Below are 15,645 nucleotides of genomic sequence, written 5' to 3'. Positions count from 1 at the left end.
TTAAGCTGAGGTCACTCTGTACTTTTCTGTGTTTCATGGCCACACAAACTTGCTGATGGACCAGTTATTAATACACAGGCTCCATCTTACTACCTGAGCATTCTCTCCTTGCTCTCTCTTGCTTATAAGACAAGTACGCTTGCTTCATCTTTATTTGATTTTCCACTTTTGAGGTTTATATCAGTAAAGTCCTTAGTGCTTCCCCTGGTTAATAAGTAGCCTAGATTTGCTTGATTCCTTTGTAGGGCTTTTCCATTTTATGCCCAAGTTGTCGAGACAATAACAGGAATTATTACAGTTTATTGAAATCGAATTAACAGTTTATTGAAATTGAATTTATAGTTTATTGAAAGCGTCCCATCGTTTTTTTCCCCTTTGTCCCTCTGTTTTTCCCCAGTGCTGAGGGGATGAATGCTGGTGGGTATGGAAACCTCTTGATGAATAGTGAACAGCCCCAGGGCGAGTATGGGGTCACTATTGCTTTTCTGCGCTTGATCACCACTCTTGTCAAGGTAAAATCTCATCAGATGGAAGCATCTGAAATAGTTTTCCTCTGCCCCGTTGCTGTAGTCATTTGTTTGCGGGCCTAAGAGTTGTCCTGAAGTTAGGGTGATAGCAGTCTCTGTGTCCTGACTGTCATGTGCCTGACTTTATAGTAGATGCTTCATCTTTGTTAACTTATTTAATACTCAGAGTCCGTACAGCATAATGCAGTGACTTCATAAAGTTGTTTTTGACAAAGCCCAGGGTAATATGTACACATTTCATCATGTCCCAGTATATACATCTTATGTTTGCTTCTGAAGTGGAGTTGGGGCTTCCCTCATAGCTCAGTCAGTAAAGAATCTGCCTGCGATGCAGAAGACCGAGGTTCGATTCCTGGGTTGGGAAGATCCCCTGGAGAAGTGAATGGCAACCCACTCCAATATTCTTGCCTGGAAAATTCCATGGACAAAGGAGCATGGCAGGCTAGTCTTTGGGGTCGCAAGAGTCAGAAATGACTGAGCGACTAAGCGCACACAAAGTGGAGTTGCAAAGTGTGACACAGCTTGTGCTACGCAGGGTGCGTTCTGATGTTTTCTCACAAGCTGATCTCACAACCCGGTAATGAATCGCAGCCCTGGTTGAGAAATACTTGTGTAGCGTGGATTTGGGGGTCAAAATTAGGTTTACCTTTCAGGTTGACCATTTACTAGCTGTATGACCTTGGACACGTATTAAATTTCTTAGCACCTCTCTGAACTGGTATGATAAATGATCTCTGCCTCATGGATTGAGAGGGCTCCATGTGAAGAACGCTCAGCACATGTGCTGCTTGCAAGAATCAGTCAATGAACACCTAAATAGAAACGGTTCTGTGCAGAGATCAGGAAGTAGATGTTTATATAAAGAATCTTAAGATAAGCTGATGGTAACAAGTAACACTAGGACAAAGAATTGTGAGTATCAGATCTCCTTCTGCTATTTGAGTGATGGGGTAGAATTGAGGGTGGTTGGTGTTCATGACAGTGAACCTGGAGTTTTCCATTGTCAACAGTCCTGTATCCTCTGTGTTTAAGATGGACCTCTCTCCTGCTCGGGTTTGGACTTCATCCTTCTCTTTCTTGTAGATGCCTTTTGTGATATTGTCACATTGTCTTTTTAGTCCCTTTTAGTCCCTTTAGTCCCTTTAGTCTCTATTCTAGGGAAACCTATGACTTGGATTCAGTTGAACTAGAGTATTCTGATGTTTGTTTGTTTTTTTTCTTCCCCACTGATAGCCAAGGTTTGCCCAGATTTCTTTCGGATGTGTGGTCTTGGAGTCAAATCTTTAGTGATAAAGTGACTTATCCTTAAGTGGCATATGCCCTCACGGCAAGGTTTCTTGTAGGGGCAGCTTGGTAGTACCCAGAGCCAAGGGCTGGTGCCTTGTGTCATGTTTGTGCTGAAGGAGATGCTGCCAAGCTACCACAAGTGGCGCTACAACTCCCATGGTGTGAGAGAACAGATTGGTAAGGAGGACGTGGGCAGCGCAGATGGGAGGCTCCCTGGACACCTTTCTTGGGATGAGGGTCATCACACGAGGTCACATCACTCCTGTGTCTTTTCTGGAGTTCAGGTTGCCTGATCCTGGAGCTGATTCATTCAATACTGAACCTGTGCCACGAGACAGACCTGCACAGCAGGTAGGAGGGAGGGGATTGCTGGCGCTTGGTACTTTGAGATGCTGCCACTCTGCAGGGGAAGACTCGGGCTTCTGCTGTGCACAGCTGGCTCGTTCTTCCAGAGAACTCAGCTTGGTTGGGCCCAGAGCTCAGTGCTCTTGGGGTTCTGATTTGCCTTCCACAAGCCTGTTTCTCCTTATCTGTCTGAAGAGAGAAGAGCAAATGGTAACAGGCTTGTTCCTGTGAAATTATACACACACTTTTTATGATCTTTACAAACCTGTTCATAGAGAAATAGGGCAAGATGCCCTTCATAAACCTATTTCCCAGAGATGGCTATTAACAAGTTAACATGTATCTTGTAGGTTTTTTTTTCCCTCTGCTTGTACTTATTCTTCTGTAACTTTATTTCCATGCCACTACATGCAGATCTGTTTTGTTTTAATGGTTCCATGCATTCCACTCTATGGATTAATTGTGATTTGTTTCAGTAAGCATGTTCATTAATCGATGGATATTTTGATGGTTTCTCAGGGTCTGTTTAAGGAAAGGCTTCAGAGTGGCTTCCTCTGCAAAGAGCTGATTTGTATCACTGATGTCCAGTTGGTTAGATTAGGACAATACCCTTTACTTCCAGTAATAAATTTGGTGGTTCCCCAGTAACTCGGAACGTGTGTCTGTCTTCCAGTCATACCCCCAGCCTGCAGTCTCTCTGCATCTGCAGCCTGGCCTACACAGAAGCAGGACAGACAGTAATCAATATCATGGGCGTCGGTGTGGACACCATTGACATGGTCATGGCTGCTCAGCCCCGCTGGTAGGCCTTCCTCTCCACCTTCCCCCACGTATCTTTATTGTGCCTGCGTATTGTAAGAACTGGAGTGTAAGAAAGACAATCTTGTTATTCCTAGGATGCAGCCTTTGTATAACCTACTAGCTGCTGTGTAGACTTTCACATAGCAGAGGGAGTTGATAGCACCTCCTCTCTCTTAGTTTGGACTGGGGCCTCTAAAAGAAGCTGTTGAACTCTGGGATTGTTGTTGGAATCTAATTCATGAGAGCATATGTGTTGCGAATGAAGTCATGTTGTCTGAATCAACTTTGGTTTCCATTTGGCACCCTAGTGATGGGGCAGAGGGCCAGGGCCAGGGCCTGCTGCTGATCAAGACAGTGAAATTGGCATTCTCCGTCACCAACAATGTCATTCGGCTGAAACCGCCTTCTAATGTGGTGTCCCCTCTGGAACAGGCTCTCACACAGCATGGTATGTATTTTTCTTTTAATTAGCAACATTTCTGCCCATAAGTACATACTGCAGGCTGTGTTTTAGAGGTCAACAGTATTTTCTGATGAACTCTTTGAGGAAATTTGGTAATGATCGCCAGTTGGACTTAGAAATGACTGTCATACTTCATGTCTGCCTCCTAGTGGTGATAGAATAATAGTAAAGAATACATGTTCAGACTATCTTGGTTAAGATTCTGGCTGCAACCAGCTTTGACCTTGGGCACCTTATTTTAACAACTGTGCCTCAGATTTCTCATCTATAAAAAGGGGATAGTCGCAGTATCTACCTTGTAAAAGATCATAATGAACATTCAGTTGCTACCTGTAAAACCTGGTACCTAGTTAGTGTTGACTGTTATTACTCTTTGACTTTAAACTACTCATTTAATCTCTTTGGGACCCAGTTTCCTCATTTTCAAGTAGGCATTTGGACAACATCTATGACCTTTTTCTAGCTATATCGTTTTGGGATTTTTATGATTTTTTTGCATTTAGTGCCATGTTACATATAATGTGATGTCTTTTTCCTAACCTGTTTGTTAAAAGACTTATTTTCTTAAAAATGTATCTAATTCTGCTCTTAATGTATTGGATTGAGCTCTTTACCCCCAATCCTGCCTGTCTCCTTGGCTACTGAAGAAGGAGAATGACAGGGCCACCTGCATCCGCTTGGGCCCTCCAAGTACTCGAGAGTAAATTCCTTCATGTTTGTGAGCTTTCTGAACAGAAACCTCTCCTAAGAGCTTGAATTAGGCATACTTTGGTGTCTGAACTGTTTCCTGTACTTCTCAGGTGCCCATGGGAACAACCTTATTGCTGTTCTTGCCAAATACATCTACCACAAACACGACCCAGCTCTGCCTCGTCTTGCCATCCAGTTGCTAAAACGTCTGGCCACGGTAGGATCCCACCTAACAAGTCAAAGCCCCAGAAAACTAACTTAGTGCTTGAGAACAATCTTTCTTCTAAGAGATGTAACTGACTTGGACTTTTAAAGTGATGTGGCCATAGACACACATACTCTCACACACACTGTTTTATTCCTAATTATAAAAAAAACATACATACTCATTTTAAAATATTTATTTAAATGTTACAGATAAACTTTTACAGAAAATTAAGGTCTCCTCTAACATCTCCCTCATTCTAAGAATTCCTGTGAGCAGATTGGTACGTGTTGCTCCAGGTTTCTTTTTGTCCATGCTTATGTATTAAAGGATGTTTAGTGTGAGTTTTTGTTCTTTTCAAAAGCAGAATTCCACGACACATACTGTTTTGTGACTAGCTTTCTTCACGTAACACCATATCCTGCAGCCTTGCCATGTGGGCACATTGGGATCTATCTCATTCTCTAATGCTTGTGTGGCATGCCATAGCATGGATGGGTCCTAATTTATTTAGGCTATTTTCTGTCTTACAGTTAAATAGTGCTGAAGTGAACATTCCTATCCACAGAACTCTGTAAACTTTTTTTACAATTTCTAAAAATTAGTTAGATATTAATGAACATTTAAATTTTTATCGGATACTTTGAAATTAGCCTCCAGAATAACAGTTTATACTCCTAAAACCTAAGTCTCGTATCCTTGCCACAGTGACTTCATCAGTTTTTTAATGTTTGCTAATCTAATAGGCAAATCAGTGTTATCTTTTTTTAAGAACTTTACATTTATTTAACCGTGAGAGAGGTTATGCATCTTTTTATGTTGATTATTATTTTCTCTGGGAATCATGGGGCATCTTTTGCTGTAGTTTGGTGTGATGTCCCCTTTTGGCCCAGACCTGTCCATCTGGATGTTTCCCTCTCTGGCATTTTCTAAGAATTCTTCAGCACCTTTCTGCAGATGCCTGTTGCGGTTTTTCTGGAGGTGGAGCTCTACCTGTGTTGTCCCGGTCTCCCCCAGGTGGCCCCGATGTCAGTGTATGCCTGCCTGGGTAGTGATGCGGCTGCCATCCGAGACGCCTTCCTGACCCGACTGCAGAGCAAGATTGAGGATATGCGCATCAAAGTAATGATTCTGGAATTCCTCACGGTTGCTGTAGAGACGCAGCCAGGCCTCATTGAACTATTTCTGAATCTGGAGGTGAAGGATGGCAGTGATGGCTCCAAGGTGAGCCTGCACCTGGGATGAAACTGGGAGATGGCCCTCTGGGAGGTGGGTGCTGGACTCTGCGGGTCTGGCTGTGGGTGGAAGCTGTGGGCCTGAGCTGTCACTGCCCCTCTGCAGGAATTCAGCCTCGGGGTGTGGAGCTGTCTCCACGCAGTGCTGGAGCTGATCGGGTCCCAGCAGCAGGACCGCTACTGGTGCCCCCCCCTGCTGCACCGGGCAGCTATCGCCTTTTTGCACGCCCTGTGGCAGGACCGGCGGGACAGTGCCATGCTGGTCCTCAGAACCAAGTGAGTCTGACTCCAGCAATTCCTTAGTCTCCTGAGTGCCTGTCCTTGTCTGTGAGATGAGGGGGCAGTCATTCTGGGAGGTTTGTTGTGAGAGGTCACTCTTAAAAGTGCTTCGTGCTTGGGTCATTATGTGGGAGTTCCTCTCTTTTTAAAGCTGCCCTAGCAGGTGTAATCTTTACTCTGATGTGTTTAGAGTTCCTTAGAGTTCCCACCTTTCAACTTCCTGCCCTCTGCCGAGCCTCAAACCCATTGTTCACAAGAAACAGTAGTCAGATGAGGGTGACTTGCTCGAGCCATTGAACTGAATGGAACACGCTTTACTCTGGGTCCCTGTTTTGTCCATGGAATCCCTTTCTGTTTGTGTATTATAATAACACACACAGGTGGCCTATGCAGCAAATGTTAGGGTTGGAACGAGAAAATGTGGAGAGGTGGTCGCCAAGAGGAGGTGGAAAGAGGCGAAAAAGGGCTGTATGAGAGAAAGTGTGACTTCTGACATGTATTTTTTTTTCAGACCCAAGTTTTGGGAGAATCTAACAAGTCCGCTATTTGGTACGCTTTCTCCTCCCTCGGAAACATCCGAGGTGAGTGGTGAAGGGAGGGACAATGGTGGAGAGACCCTGGGAGTGAAGGCTGGGCTGAGACTGGGCTGTGGAAAATGTCTACCCCAACCTGACTAAATGACCAGCACGTTTTCTTCACCTGCAGCTTCTTTCTCAGAGAAGCATTTGTCTCCTCTCCTTTGAGGTCTTGCTTTGGGAAGGAGGGTGGCTTGCCCTGCTCTGTTGCTGACTCTGTGGTCCCCACTCACTTGGAGACACTGTGGACCTGACGCTTCTGCTCTTGCAAGTTAGATGCCCACTCGCTAGGGAACGTGCTTTCTTGTTTGCTAGTGCCAGTCCCTGCTCTGTCCCACATGGGAGGGAGGGGCCCCAGGGGAGAGGTTCTCACGACTCTGCTCTCCCCCTCCACAGCCCAGCATCCTGGAAACCTGTGCCCTAATCATGAAGATAATTTGCTTGGAGATATACTATGTAGTTAAGTGAGTCTTTTCCCCTTTTGAGACTTTAATCAGAGGTTTGTGGCGGGGGGACCCATGGAGTCTACTGCTGAGGGCGTGGCTGTATGAGCCCAGGCAGAGGAGAGAGCTGGTTTGGAGCCATTTCTGGAGGGCCACCGATCCGTGTCCCTGGCCAGTCCATTGATGGCATTTATGATTGTCAGAAAGAGTGATTGTGAAGCAAACTCCTTGTGCTCGGGATTTTATGGAGAAGGAACCCTGGAAAAGGCCTCAGCCTAACCCAATATGTTGAGCAAGAAGTGTGAGCCCCACACACTGGAGCTGATCCGGAGCCGTCTGCCTTTAAGCCCATGTGAGGTTGCTTTCTCTGCCTCAACAAGGGTCAGTGCCCATCATACTCCCATCTGCTTTTCAAACCTAACCATAAGTTTTATTTTTCTCTTGACACCTTAGGGGCTCATTAGACCAGTCATTAAAAGATACACTCAAGAAATTTTCCAGCGAGAAGCGCTTTGCCTACTGGTCGGGGTATGTCAAGTCCTTGGCGGTTCACATGGCTGACACAGAAGGCAGCAGCTGCACCTCCCTGGTAGAGTATCAGACGCTGGTCTCCGCCTGGAGGATGTTTCTCATCATTGCCGCCAGTCACGTAAGAACCTCCTGGGGCGAGTTTTGGCTTTAGTACCCTAGCAACGATACGCTGTGATGATTAGCAGATACAGCCCCTTGGGCTAAAGAATGATCAGGGTTTTTCTCTGAGAGCCAAAATGTAACGGGTTCTGTGCCAAATGTGGGGTGCTTGAAGGCTTTTTGGCCAGCAAGGGGCCCTTAAGGAAAGTGCAGAGAAGCATTCTTTAAATCCCTTCAGATGTTCATGAAAGCCTCCCGTAGCTGCCTTTGTGGACCTGGCCAGGTTGGGGACTCCTTCCGTCAGCCACCTCTTGTGCACATGGATAATTGCTTCTCAGCTGTGTGCCCTGGGGATGCTGGGTAAACGTATTTGTTGACTGGTTGCTGCTGCTGCTGCTAAGTCGCTTCAGTCGTGTCTGACTCTGTGCGATCCCATAGACCGAAGCCCACCAGGCTCCCCCGTCCCTGGGATTCTCCAGGCAAGAACACTGGTGTGGGTTGCCATTTCCTTCTCCAGTGCATGAAAGTGAAAAGTGAAAGTGAAGTCGCTCAGTCATGTCTGACTCTTTACGATCCCATGGACTGCAGACCTACCAGGCTCCTCCACCCATGGGATTTTCCAGGCAAGAGTACTGGAGTGGGGTGCCATTGCCTTCTCCTGTTGACTTGTTAGCTGGTAGCTGTAATGGCTGGAGCAGCCTATGGAGAACAGTGGTTTTGTTGGCTCTAGAAACTGCATTCCCTGGTGGTCCGAGAAAAGAGCAGAGGTCGCTGTATCTGTAGTGTGTCTACAGAGCGTTGGTTTTTAGCGAGTTGACGTTTAGGAAGAATTTGCATTTCTCCTTGGCTTTTCGTTTGTGTGTGTGTTTTGGCAACATCTTGCTGTATAGTAAGGACTTGATATTGACGTGGTTTGCCCTTGGGAATCCAAATTAGTATCTTGACTTTATAACTTCAGCTTAACAGATACCCTTTGTTCCAGGCGCACTCTTAGGTCTTCCATGACTTGTTCCCTAGTGCCTGACTGTCCACAGCCTTGCAGGTGTGCTGTGACACGGTGGTTTTGGACCCCTGATACTATAGACACACCAAAAGGGTCAGTCGTCTCTGGGGAATTTTATGTGTCACCTTTTAAGTCCAAACAGGGCAGCAGTTCTTGAATTGCAGCTCTGAAAATCCCACCATCTTTTCCCCTAGGAAACCTGTTTTGGTTTTGTCTAGGATATTGATCATTTTTTCATCCATTTAATAGATACTAATGGAATGCTTACTGTATGCCAGGCACTGGGATACAGCAGTGAATAAGGCAGATATGGTCTTTGATCTCACATGGGGTGGCCCATGAGAGAGATACATTGTAAACAAATTTACAAAGGAATATAGTTTGGGATTGTGATAGTTCACAATGAAGGAAATAAATAACTCTGATGCTGTGGTAGGGAATGCTAAAGGAGGGTAAGAGTAGTCAGGAGGCCCTTTAAGGAGGTACCGTTCACACTGAGGCCTGAGTGTGCGAGGAGGCTACTAGATGATGCTCTGGGCAGTCAGAGTCACAGGTGCAGAGGCCCAGGAATGGGAAGAGCTCAGCCTTTTCGCGGAGGAGGAAGGGGGCCAGTAGGGTTGGAGTCGAGTGAGCGCAGTGGAGATGATACCAAAATCAGGTGGACCAGATCCTCGGGGGTGCCCAGGCCTCGTGGAGGAGTTGGTGTTTCCAGAAGGGTTGCACTGGGAAGCCTCAAAAGGTTTGAGCAGGGGAAGGATGTTGTTGTGGAGGAGGTGAATGAACCTGGGCTTCTGGTTCTGACCATGGCTGAGGAGGACCTGGAAACATCAGGACCCTTGAGTCTCATTTTAACCAGGGAGACAGTGACTAGTTGCCTGACAGAGGACCCCGTTTTTCTTGGCTTCTGAAGTCTGGGCAATTTTCCTCACTGATCTTTCTTTCCTGTCCCTTTGCAGGCAGAGATAACGCACCTGACGGACTCTGCAGTGCGTCACCAGCTCTTTCTTGATGTGCTCGAGGGGACCAAGGCGTTAGTAAGTGTGTCTGGGAGAGTTCCTGTTCCTCCCAGGGAGATGGCCTCCGCAGTCAAATAGCAGCTTCTAAACCTGTAGCCGCGCGAGTGGTCAAATCACTCAGGCGGCCTGAGGCAGTGGTGCCAGGCGGAGGTCCGCTACTGCCTCCGCATGCTCACCCCCATGAGTGCACTGCCGGGAGAGAGAGGCTCGGGGCCGCAGGGGCCTGTGTATGGTGCTCCCAGCCTCCTGGGGCGTCAGCCCCCAGGACGCTGACTGTGCCATCTCCTCCTCAGCTCCTCGTCCCCGCCTCCGTGAACTGCCTCCGCCTCGGCTCCATGATGTGCACCCTGCTGCTTATTCTCCTCCGGCAGTGGAAGAGGTGAGCCTGGCCAGGAGGGGCAGCCTCTCCCACCCTCCTCACCGGCCTCACCTCGGGTTTCGGGACTGAAGCAGACCTCTGATGAGAGGCGTGCTGCCCCATGGGCATCCTGAGGGGAGCGGGCCATGTGTGGCCTTTCTGTGAGGTGTGTTCCACCCCCTTCTCCACTGCGCTGTGTCTAGAGAGTTAGGGTCTGTGGATGAAATCCTCGGGCCCCTGACGGAGATCCTGGAGGGAGTGCTGCAGGCAGACCAGCAGCTCATGGAGAAGACCAAGGCCAAGGTGTTCTCGGCGTTCATCACAGTGCTGCAGATGAAGGAGATGAGAGGTGAGGGGCGGGAAGGAGTGAGGGGCAGGACTTCCTCCACGTCAGAGCTGGGGTGGTTCCTCTGAAGCTTGAGTTTTCAGTCCTGGACTCTCGTCTTCGGGAAAGCTCTTTGTCTCCTCCCCTCCCACTGGCTGATGTACTTCCTCTTAGCAGTCTGTGCACAGCCACCTGCGTGGAACAGACGTGTTGGGTAGCCTGACAGAGTCCCCTTACTGTCCTTTGCAGTGAATGACATCCCCCAATACTCCCAGCTGGTGCTGAACGTCTGTGAGACCCTTCAGGAAGAGGTGATCACACTTTTTGACCAGACCCGCCACAGCCTGGCGGCGGGCAGTGCCACCGAGGACAAGGACAGCATGGAGACTGACGACTGCCCCCGGCTACGGCACAGGGACCAGCGAGACGGGGTGAGGGGCGCCCGGGAGCCGCTTACCCTTCCCACTCGCACCCCCGGTTGTAAACTGCTGCCTCCTCTAGGCCAGGCCCACGGGTGGTGAGTGAACTAGACAGTCGCCGCCTGACAGAGTTAATGGACCAGACCGTGCAGAGATGTGTCAAAATTCCACTGTTGCAGGGGTGAAACACAGGGAGAGGGTGCCCCGTGGGTTCTCTCCTCACCTCGGGATCTGGAGAGAATGCACCCTTTGAGCAGTGGCTGGGCATTGGTAGAGCCAGCAGGCCATGGGAGCAGCGGGATTTAGGCGGCAAGAACTGCGTGTGCTGAGCTGTGGGTGAGAGTCACTTGGTGTGAGCCAGGGTCAAATGAGGCCTGGAGAGCTGTAGGCTGGATGACTGGCAGCCTTTGGATGTCAGGGTCTTTATTCTGGGTGCTAAGTGAAACGGGAAACCACGTAAGGATTTTAAGTAAGGGAGAAAAATGATGAGATTTGTATGTTAGAAAGCCTGCTGGATGTATTAATAGTATAGAACAGTGTTTTTCAAGCTGTGGGTCAGGACCTATTCATGAATCTTGGCTCATTTGGTTATAACTAGCATTTTCTAAATGAAGTAGAGTAAAATGTCGAGGAAAATAGCTTGCTTTGCAGGGGATAAAGGTAGGTGCTCTTCAGTGAAAACTTTAAGGTGCGTATACTGCTGCGCCGAATGGATTACTCTGGGTGGCTCATGGCCGTGAAGTGTGAAAAGTCACTGGGCTGAAGAAGAGAGCAGAGAAGATGTGGAGAGGAGGGTCCATTTAGGAGGTGGGAGCAATCGTGCAGTTAGAGGGGAGCTCACTTTGACCCCATGTGGCATGGGTGACCTGTTCCTCTCCTCTTCCCCCGGCACCGCCTCCTTCCCTCTCACCATCTCTACCCTTGGGCCCAGCAGGTCTGTGTCCTGGGCCTGCACCTGGCCAAGGAGCTGTGTGAGGTGGATGAGGATGGGGACTCATGGCTGCAGGTTACCCGCCGGCTCCCCATCCTGCCTACACTCTTCACCACCTTGGAGGTGAGCCTTCGTGTGAAGCAGAACCTGCACTTCACCGAGGCGGCGCTGCACCTGCTCCTCACGCTGGCCCGCACCCAGCAGGTAGGCGACAGGCAGAGGAGTGGCTGGGCTTGTGCCGGTGGGTGCAGACGCTGCCCAGGGTTCTCCCAGCCCAAGAGCCCCCACCCCGCCCCGGGGGCAGGCGGCTGCAGTGATAGCATCCCTCTCATCCTGCGTCTTTCCCTTGCAGGGGGCCACGGCTGTGGCCGGAGCCGGCATCACCCAGAGCATTTGTTTGCCTCTCCTGAGTGTGTACCAGCTCAGCACCAACGGGACAGTGCAGGTGAGTGCCAGGGGCCTGCCCCGCCTCCCCAGGCCCCTTGGTGCTGTCGTTGGGCCCGGAAGTTGCTTTCTTGAGGGGCCTAGTTAAGGCACCGAGAATACAGAAGCTTCCCCACCCCTGTGCTGCTAGCAAGAGAAGCTTACGCAGTTAGTTAGTGCCCAGCCTTAACTTGGAGCCTCGGCTTCTCGTATCTCCGTTTGGTGCTCTTTCTGCATAGCGCCTGACCTCGGACCCTCTCTGACCCTGCTGGCACCCCTTCCAGGAGCTTTTCTCCTCAAAGTAAAAAAGGCTTCCTTAGCTGCTGGGTTGCAGGGAGGCCCCAGGGTCCCTGTCAGCTGGTTCCTGGGCCCATGTCGTGATCCTGTCTGCTGTTTGTGTCTCAGACATCTGGCACCTCTCGGAAGTCCCTGGACGCCCCCTCTTGGCCCGGCGTCTACCGTCTCTCCATGTCCTTGATGGAGCGGCTCCTCAAAACTCTGCGCTACAACTTCCTGACCGAGGCCCTGGACTTCGTGGGGGTTCACCAGGAGCGGACCTTACAGGTGAGGGGCTGCTGGCATTTTGGGGTCATTACTTGGGGTTCAAGGATGTCTGGGCTCCTCAGAACTGAGTGTGGGTGCTCCCACTTCTGAGGAGCCGTGAGGACTGCTGGCTGACAGGCCCCGCAGAGGAAGGGGAACGGTCTTGGATCAGCTCAGAGAGAAGCCGCTTCATCTAGTCACCTATCATGCCGTTGCCTCAGCGTTTGAGGGCCCAGGACTCCCCTTCCTGCGGGAGGGCCTTAGCAGACGCAGCAGGGCTGAGTCACCCCACCCTTTCCTGTGTCCCCCCCAGTGCCTCAACGCGGTGAGGACGGTGCAGAGTCTAGCGTGCCTGGAGGAGGCTGATCACACCGTGGGCTTCCTCCTGCAGCTCTCCAGCTTCAGGAAGGAGTGGCACTTCCACCTGCCTCAGCTCATGCGGGATGTCCAGGTATGGCCTGAGACCAGCTTTTTGGAGGGTCTGGGGAAAGGTTCAGGGAGAACGGGGCAGGGCGTGAAGGGCAGGCCTGTTCCTGGAATGTGGCCGTTTCCTTCTGTAGCACAGGTTTGGGTTCGCCTTGCTTCCTCTGCAGCAAAGTTTTGCCTCCATAGCATAGGGCGGCCTTATAGGGTGGGAACTTGGGCTCTGTGGCGCAGGCCCTGGCTCACATCCCTCAGAGCAGGACTGAAACTGGGGACCGGCTGGAGGAGCAGGCGGGGAGGAACACAGGCTCGAGAGTCAGGCCTGTGGTTGTGTGACCTTGGCCAGGTCACTTCACTTCTCCTTTATCTCACCGTTTTTTTTTCTATAAGACGGGAAAACTGTCCCTGTCTAATTTATTTACTTAGGATTTTATACCGTGCCTGGTATCTAGCTGGGTCTCGGAAACCATGCAGGCATCTGTTGACCCAAGAGCCTGGTTGAACGTGCTTGGTGGCTGTGAGGTTTGGGGCTGGAGGATGCAGGGAGGTGCGGGGGACGCGGGAGAAGTGCGTGGTTTCAGGTAGCGCCCTGCTGGTCAGCTGCCTGGGGCCGCCCCGTGGATCCCCCTCACCCTTTCCTGTTGCCACAGGTGAACCTCGGCTACCTGTGCCAGGCCTGCACCTCCCTCCTGCACAGCCGCAAGATGCTGCAGCACTACCTGCAGGTAACCAGCCCCCCAGCCGCAGCCTCCCCCACGCGGCCTTGCCCCACCTCTTCTGCGCTCCAGCTCTCTGTTGTCTTCCCTCCCCCTCCTTCCCCCAGAACAAAAATGGGGAGGGCATCCCCTCCGCCGTCGCCCCCCGAGCTCAGCGGCCACCCACAGCTGCCCCGGCTGCCCCCTCCTCCTCCTCCAAGCAGCCAGCTCCTGACACAGAGGCCTCAGAGCAGCGGGCCTTGCGCACCGTCCAGTACGGCCTCCTGAGGATCCTCAGCAGGACCCTGGCCGCCCTGCGCCGCTTCACCCCCGACGTCTGCCAGGTCCTGCTGGATCAGGTACCCTGCCCTGTGCCCCTAGCCTCCACAGAGCCACCAGGGCTCCGATCTGTGCCCAGAGGTGCCTGGGGGTCTTGCCCTCCCATTGGTCTCATCTTGCTTTGCAGTCCCTGGACCTTGCTGAATACAGCTTCCTGTTTGCCCTGAGCTTCACCACTCCCACTTTTGACTCTGAAGGGGCCCCCTCCTTCGGGACCCTTCTGGCCACCGTGAATGTGGCCCTGAACATGCTTGGAGAGGTAAGTTGGGAATTGTCTGATCCCTCACCCCAGGCCTTCCTCCCAGCTTTCCACTGCCTAACCACCACCTTGGGCCTGTGTACCTAGCCTGAGCTGACCTGTAAGAACTAGTGAGAGTTAACGAGTAGCTGATAAAATTGCCTAACGTAGCTACGTCTTGTGACATGGGAAGTTCTCAGTGAGTTGGAGTTGTTATTACTACCTTATTTTTTTTAACCCCCATTTCTCTTTCTCCAGCTGGACAAGAAAAAGGAGCCTCTCAGCCAGGCTGTGGGGCTCAGTACACAAGTGGAAGGGACCAGAACTCTGAAGTGAGAAAGCGCTCCTCTGGACCATGGTTGGGGGCTGGGGTGGTCTTGGGCTGGCTCTCCTGGATCCGCCGCTTCATGCACACGGCCCACATGGCCTCTGCAGCAGCGCCCACATCTGCCCCTCCTCCAGGTCGCTCCTGATGTTCACCATGGAGAACTGCTTCTACCTGCTCATCTCCCAGGCGATGCGTTACCTTCGGGACCCGGCTGTGCACCCCCGGGACAAGCAGCGGATGAAGCAGGAGCTCAGCTCAGAGTTGGTAGGAGGGGTGGAGGGCCCTGCCTGCTGGGGCGACCCAGGGGTCCCGGCCCCCACTGCCTCGGGCCGCCCTGAGAGGGGGCCACAGGACCTCATTGGGTGCTTCTTCTCTTGCAGAGCACTCTCCTCTCCAGTCTCTCCCGCTACTTCCGCCGGGGAGCCCCCAGCTCCCCTGCTGCTGGCGTCCTTCCCTCGCCTCAGGGCAAGTCCACCTCTCTCTCCAAGGTCAGCCCCGAGAGTCAGGAGCCTCTAATCCAGCTGGTGCAGGCCTTTGTCCGACACGTGCAAAGATAGGGCACCCGCCTGCGGCCGCCTACACTCTGCACCAGCCTGCACGGCAGACCTGGGGAGTTGGGGGTACTGCTGGCAGACAGCCTGTCTCGGCCCGAGAGCAGCTTGTCACCCTCCCCAGAGTCACCATGACTCCAGCCGCCGCCCCGGCATTATTTTTGTAACAGATCAAGAGGTCAACAGCAGGGGTGGGGAGCCGTGAGTCTGCTGCGCTCAGTCTCACTTCAAAAATGCCCCTAAAGAGGTGTATTCCTTTCCTTCAAGCATTCCCCACAGCACTTGACCCTGGCCAGGGGAGAGGCGGGGAGCCAATGTCACGTGCAGCCAGGAGGCTGTGTGCACGGGTTTGAGAATCTGTTTTTCCACACTCTGTTCTTGCAGTTTTTGGTAATACTGTGGTCTATTTATACAAATATTAAAATACTGTTTATACACAACTGCGTGGATATACTTTCCGAGCCTAAGGACTAGCCAGCTCTCAGAGCATTGCTCTGCCCCGTTTGTCCAGGGGCCCAGAGTGGCCTGGGGGGTACTGGGTGGACACTCAGGTCTTCCTTCTACCCAGGTCTT

At 51.3% G+C, this 15,645-nt stretch overlaps 1 protein-coding gene across 1 annotated transcript in view; it reads left to right on the top strand.

Annotated features, from left to right (window-relative positions):
• NUP188 (nucleoporin 188) overlaps nucleotides 1-15,512 on the top strand; it is a 42,912-nt gene extending 27,400 nt beyond the window's left edge. The window contains exons 20-44 of the mRNA XM_055399327.2: nucleotides 398-512; nucleotides 1,871-1,991; nucleotides 2,099-2,165; nucleotides 2,833-2,961; nucleotides 3,269-3,408; nucleotides 4,224-4,330; nucleotides 5,336-5,542; nucleotides 5,660-5,829; nucleotides 6,344-6,413; nucleotides 6,804-6,871; nucleotides 7,304-7,499; nucleotides 9,440-9,517; nucleotides 9,793-9,878; nucleotides 10,061-10,206; nucleotides 10,432-10,613; nucleotides 11,536-11,736; nucleotides 11,885-11,977; nucleotides 12,361-12,519; nucleotides 12,812-12,949; nucleotides 13,572-13,646; nucleotides 13,745-13,975; nucleotides 14,083-14,214; nucleotides 14,452-14,525; nucleotides 14,656-14,785; nucleotides 14,902-15,512. Of these exons, the coding sequence (XP_055255302.2) occupies nucleotides 398-512; nucleotides 1,871-1,991; nucleotides 2,099-2,165; nucleotides 2,833-2,961; nucleotides 3,269-3,408; nucleotides 4,224-4,330; nucleotides 5,336-5,542; nucleotides 5,660-5,829; nucleotides 6,344-6,413; nucleotides 6,804-6,871; nucleotides 7,304-7,499; nucleotides 9,440-9,517; nucleotides 9,793-9,878; nucleotides 10,061-10,206; nucleotides 10,432-10,613; nucleotides 11,536-11,736; nucleotides 11,885-11,977; nucleotides 12,361-12,519; nucleotides 12,812-12,949; nucleotides 13,572-13,646; nucleotides 13,745-13,975; nucleotides 14,083-14,214; nucleotides 14,452-14,525; nucleotides 14,656-14,785; nucleotides 14,902-15,078 (3,292 nt within the window). The 3' untranslated portion in view covers nucleotides 15,079-15,512. The remainder of the gene's footprint in view (nucleotides 1-397; nucleotides 513-1,870; nucleotides 1,992-2,098; nucleotides 2,166-2,832; nucleotides 2,962-3,268; nucleotides 3,409-4,223; nucleotides 4,331-5,335; nucleotides 5,543-5,659; nucleotides 5,830-6,343; nucleotides 6,414-6,803; nucleotides 6,872-7,303; nucleotides 7,500-9,439; nucleotides 9,518-9,792; nucleotides 9,879-10,060; nucleotides 10,207-10,431; nucleotides 10,614-11,535; nucleotides 11,737-11,884; nucleotides 11,978-12,360; nucleotides 12,520-12,811; nucleotides 12,950-13,571; nucleotides 13,647-13,744; nucleotides 13,976-14,082; nucleotides 14,215-14,451; nucleotides 14,526-14,655; nucleotides 14,786-14,901) is intronic.
• The last annotated feature ends 133 nt before the right edge of the window (nucleotides 15,513-15,645 follow it).

This window comes from Moschus berezovskii, chromosome 11, assembly GCF_049115385.1.
Source record: "Moschus berezovskii isolate FMDL1 chromosome 11, NW_MosBer_1.0, whole genome shotgun sequence".
NCBI lineage: Eukaryota > Metazoa > Chordata > Mammalia > Artiodactyla > Moschidae > Moschus > Moschus berezovskii.
Note: the sequence above shows the minus strand (reverse complement) of the source record. Positions and strands in the feature narration are given on the sequence as shown.